Source organism: Penaeus chinensis, chromosome 18 (assembly GCF_019202785.1).
Source record: "Penaeus chinensis breed Huanghai No. 1 chromosome 18, ASM1920278v2, whole genome shotgun sequence".
NCBI classification, from domain to species: domain Eukaryota; kingdom Metazoa; phylum Arthropoda; class Malacostraca; order Decapoda; family Penaeidae; genus Penaeus; species Penaeus chinensis.
Window position 1 is genome coordinate 16,117,691 of NC_061836.1, and position 5,000 is coordinate 16,122,690.

At 38.3% G+C, this 5,000-nt stretch overlaps 1 protein-coding gene across 1 annotated transcript in view; it reads right to left on the reverse strand.

The window, feature by feature from the left end:
* LOC125034519 (protein Wnt-16-like) overlaps nucleotides 1-5,000 on the reverse strand; it is a 208,243-nt gene that overhangs the window by 467 nt on the left and 202,776 nt on the right. The window contains exons 5-7 of the mRNA XM_047626363.1: nucleotides 4,683-4,823; nucleotides 4,244-4,498; nucleotides 1-4,049 (exon numbers count right to left, since the gene is read on the reverse strand). The exon at nucleotides 1-4,049 is cut by the window's left edge and continues 467 nt beyond it. Of these exons, the coding sequence (XP_047482319.1) occupies nucleotides 3,948-4,049; nucleotides 4,244-4,498; nucleotides 4,683-4,823 (498 nt within the window). The 3' untranslated portion in view covers nucleotides 1-3,947. The remainder of the gene's footprint in view (nucleotides 4,050-4,243; nucleotides 4,499-4,682; nucleotides 4,824-5,000) is intronic.

Here is a 5,000-nt window from a genome sequence, read left to right on the forward strand (position 1 = left end):
CAACGGCACAACTATAGGTGATCTCTGACTTAAATGCAATGTAATTACAATGCCTACTGACAACACTTTGACATATATTCATCATTATCCATTAACAAAGCTGTTTTCAAATACAAGAAGTTGAATTAGCATGACACTTAAAAGAAATGACAAAGCAAAAAATAAGAACAAGGAAAAATGTACCAAGAATCGTTCTGAAGTTGACAGTCTTAGGTAACTGTTTGTGGAAGAGCTCAGTATAACACCCTATGCTGCCAAGTTCTCTTTCTATTGAGACCTCTAATAAACTTCAGTGAATGAACTGAGTTTTGATGATAAAAAGCTCTTTATGATGCGCTGGCGAGAACATAAGGAGGTCAAAACAGAAGTCGAAATGGGCTTAATGCACCCACCAGCTGATATGGACACTGGAGTCAAAACCTGTAACAGTAGTGGCTTTATCATAATAAGTTAAAAAGATCATTTAAAAATCTGGTGGGGAAAGTGTAATTCGAATACTCGTGGCGCAACATGGACTACCTAAACATTCTGAACTGTAGTTAAAGACTTCACATCTTTCAGTATGAGAGTCATACAGATAAAGACTTTTGATAACGACATTAAGTAACATTTTGAGCAGAGAACGTCAGAGAACACCCAACTGAATCAAACACATGTACTTCCACATTCTTAGATTTAGCTCTGATATTGTCTTCCCTCTTATTACTGTCATACCCCGTCTCAGCAACTCAAATACATAATTTCAGAGTTCAGTACATGATGTTTGTTTTCTTCCATGTTACACCTGGATGCTCCCAATGTTAAAAGAAATAAAAGAGTAATCAGCTACAGTTCAACCCATAGTTCAGTTTTATCTATACTAATAGAATAAGAGTTTCTACATCCTTGCTTTAATGAATATATATATAATACAGCTATGTACAAAGAGTGTGGTTGCGGAGGTGAACATCAGTTAGTCATAAAAAATAAGGATAAATTACCCACTATAATTAGAAGAAAGATCTTAGGTCCTTCATTAAGATACTTTACTGAAATGACTCTAACTCAGACCTAAAACCTGAAGTCCACTTTCCTCTAACCTTCGTGGATAATTTAATATTTTTCATCCAGAATCCCTCTTTATGTAACTTTTTTTTTTTTTTTTGGTGGGATGGGGTAGGGGGGGTAGGTGGGTAGATATGAAAACACATTTCCAAAAATAAATCTTCACAAATATATCTTATGAATAGGATTTCGAAGATGTTCACGACAGCATTTTATGTATGGTGAATTTGGCAAACATATATTATCGAGTTATTCACAAGTTTGGCAACACTGGTACTTAAAATATGCTTTGAACACAGCACAAGCAATCGGTGAGTATAATGGTGCACTTTTTGCCATTTCTGATCAGACAGTGCCATAAATTTGGCCATGCAAGATTGTAAAATTCCAAATGACTATGAACTAAATTTTTCTTCGAAATAACTAAGGAACAACTGCATAATCTCTGATAAGTACATAAATCACTAGGCAACAAAATGTGTCGAAATACATAAATACAGGGCCAAACTTTGAGAAAAAAAAAAGTAAAATTAGATCTTGTGTAGCTGACTTCATATTCCAAGAAGTTATAAGCTACTTGAGAAAGTAGTGAAATATTATGCATCAATATTATGTAAACAAACATACACTTAAAAAAGAAGATAATTTGTGCTAGATCTGAAAACCAATTCTGCAAAACTGGCTTGTGCTGTGCTCACAGAATGAATGAATTTAAATGAGTATCAATTATGATATATTTGCTCTCATAAGCTGCCACAATGAATTCAGAAAAAAGCATCTGAAAAAAGGTACATAACAAAATGTCTAAGAGAGATTCACTTCCTACCGTGAAACATGACATGAAAAGCAACAGTTGAAATGATATCATACCCCATTTGGCTCCAATTCCTTTGCTTTATGTTACAAATAAATATATATTTTTTCCGGTATTATAAAAAAAAAAAAAAAAATGTTATGGACGAACAAAAAAAACGTGAGGTATCTATCATTACATGAATGGAAATAATTGTGATAAAATAACACATTTTTATTAACACCAAGAAGAAAAAAAAGAAATATCTTTATTTTTGTATCTGGTGATCTACATCGGAGTTCAGGGATGACTATTCTAGTCTTTTGCCAGACTAAAAAGTGGATATTCTTCCCTCCCTAACACTAATGGCAGCGTCTCGGTAATCTACAATGTTTCTTTTTTTTTTTAAATCTCTCTCAAAAGAAGCCTTAAGCTAATAAGCTAGAATGTGTCAATCCCTTTACTAAATACATTTGATTCTGGCAAAAATAATTATGAAAGATGTACGAGAAAGAAAAGAAAGCAGAAGGTCACTATATACAAACGCAGCATAGTTTATGAAACTACAACTGATAATGAAAAGAGACACTATATACATAAAACACACCATAAATATTGAGGTAATATATCCAATTATAGCTAAAATTCTTTATGTAGCATACATGTAACCTTATTGCAGTACAATTCACCAAACATGTTTCAAATATTACCTTAATTAAAAGAAATCTCTAAGTCTGGACGTTTAATTTGATCAATACTGCATTTGATTATGTTTTATCTCTACTATTAAGCATCCACATGAAAAAAATCTATGTCCATATACAGATGCATTAATCTTGCAACTTCCAAATGACTTCCACAAATATATTTTTTCTATATTCAAAAGAAACATAACATACAATAAACAGTACATTTCCACTACTATATAGCCTTACCCGACAATTGTAAGGTGTGAAAGATGTAAATATATTATTCCAAAAAGAAAAAAATCTAATTTGTACAATAAAACATTTTCTCCTAAGTACTTTTATCAACTATGGCCATCTAAAAGAGAAGGAAAGTTTTAATAAATTCAAGTTCACCAGGAAATTAGTAACAAGTTACCAATTGTTACTGAGAAGCTTGGTTATTATGCAAAACTTTCTACATAAAAAAACATAAAAAGGTGTGAGATGAGGAGTTTCCATTTCCATAGCGAGTAGTGTTCCTTCCGAAGACGTCTACACGACTGTGCTTTTCCTCCTAAGGAATCTGGCGTGAAATACTCACAGCTTTTAATCTCCATTTAAAAGAAACTACATTTACGCAATGTTCTTAGACTCAATCTACATGCTTACTCTCTGGTTGATTTCAAGTTTGTATTTGTTTGTTTCTCTCTCTCTCTCTCTCTCTCTCTTTCCTGTGCCTATGTCTAATAAAAGATTAAAGGATACGTAATTCTTTTATCAACTTAGGCCTCTGGAGTACTTGGATAGCGCGTGTCAATACACTTATAACAAAAGCGAAATACTGTACAGTAAAGTTTGTCAGTTTGATTATTTCCCTTTCCAGTATAATTTTTCACACGGCAGAGATATTCTTACATGTAAGAATGATAAACAAAATCCAAATATCGGAGTCACCGGCATCTAAGATATATATATATGTGTAAATAAAAATATATATAAAATGTCCTCTTTCTCCAGATTACCTTTATCTCATAAGCCTCAAGGTTTAGACATTATCGTTTCTCCGCAATTCCTTTTCTTATTCGATTCTATCCTGCTAAGAGAGATGGCGACTGGGATCTTCCACGTCGCCAGCATTTCCCTTTCACTTCTCATTTCTCGCCTCATCACCACACTTCCCTCCTGGCCCGGCTCCTCCTGGCCCGGCTCCTCCTGGCCCGGCTCTCCTGGCCCGGCTCCTCCCTGCGCCCGGCGAAGTCCTCACACACAGACAGGCAAAGGAGACGACAGAAAAATGGACTCCGCGAAGCACCTTCTCTTCACCTCCAGGCAGCTTCTCTTCTTGGGATGTTTTTGAAGGGTAGATTTTGATATCGATGACGGATCGTCTTCCTTATGTACTACAGGATGCTTGCCGTTGGCGTAATGCTATGCCTGCAGCATTACTTGCAAGTGTGGACATCGACGTTGGTGACGCACGTCTTGCACTTGACGTAACAACACCACACGAATTTGCAGTGGCAGCGCTCCACGTATCGCACCACCTGGAAGTAAACAAGGTCTTTTTAGTGTTTGGTTCTTTACGATATATATCACCGTCGATGTATTTATTCAAGTGCGATGCATGAGAACAATGCCTCTAGCACATCACCATACATATCTCCATACTTTCGCCTCAAAGGACAGAATGCCGGCAGCACGGCCTCCGGCGGCCGGCCAACGGCGGAGCGCGACCCACCTGCGTGTTGTAGCCTCGGCCGCAGCACAGGAGGTCGCACGAGTCGGCGCCCCTCGAGGTCTTGTTACAGTAGCGTCCGTGCGTTCCCAGGATGCCCTTCTTGGGATCCTTCACGCAGTAGTTCGGGGATTTATGGATGTGGACCAGCTCGTCCTTGCCGACGGGGAAGCGGCGGTTCCGGCGACTGCGGCGCTTGCGGCGGCCGCGGGATCGGTCCCGCCTTCGCGAGCTGCGGCTCCTCTTCTTGCGCTTGTACTGCGGGCATCACGAGGGTCAGATTAATGATAATTTGGAATGAATTATGTTTTGAAAATGCGCTAATAAAACCTTTCCAGTGCTGTAAAACTTCGAAGTTATCTCTATTAACAAAATGTTTCTCGACCGGCTATCACATCACGAGGATCTTAATTCAACACAGCAACCAAGCCTCGAGCCTCACCTGCCTGGCGCCGTTGTACTTGTCCTTCAGGTAGTCGCCGACCGCGGAGAAGGTGGGGATCGACCGCCAGCAGGTCTTCAGCTCGCACGACCCGGAGACGCCGTGGCACCGACACTGCATCTTCATCAGTCTTGAAATTGCCTGGAAAAAGATAAACAATTAGTACCGTATCGACATGGTATTTCTTCTTGTTTTTCTTTCATGCGATGATTCTGACAATCCGACGTAGCTTAAAAAAAAAAAAAGAAAGGCTGCACCGACTGGCTAGGCGATCCTGCTTACCACCCAAACTAAAACCAAAAACTGAACAATAATATT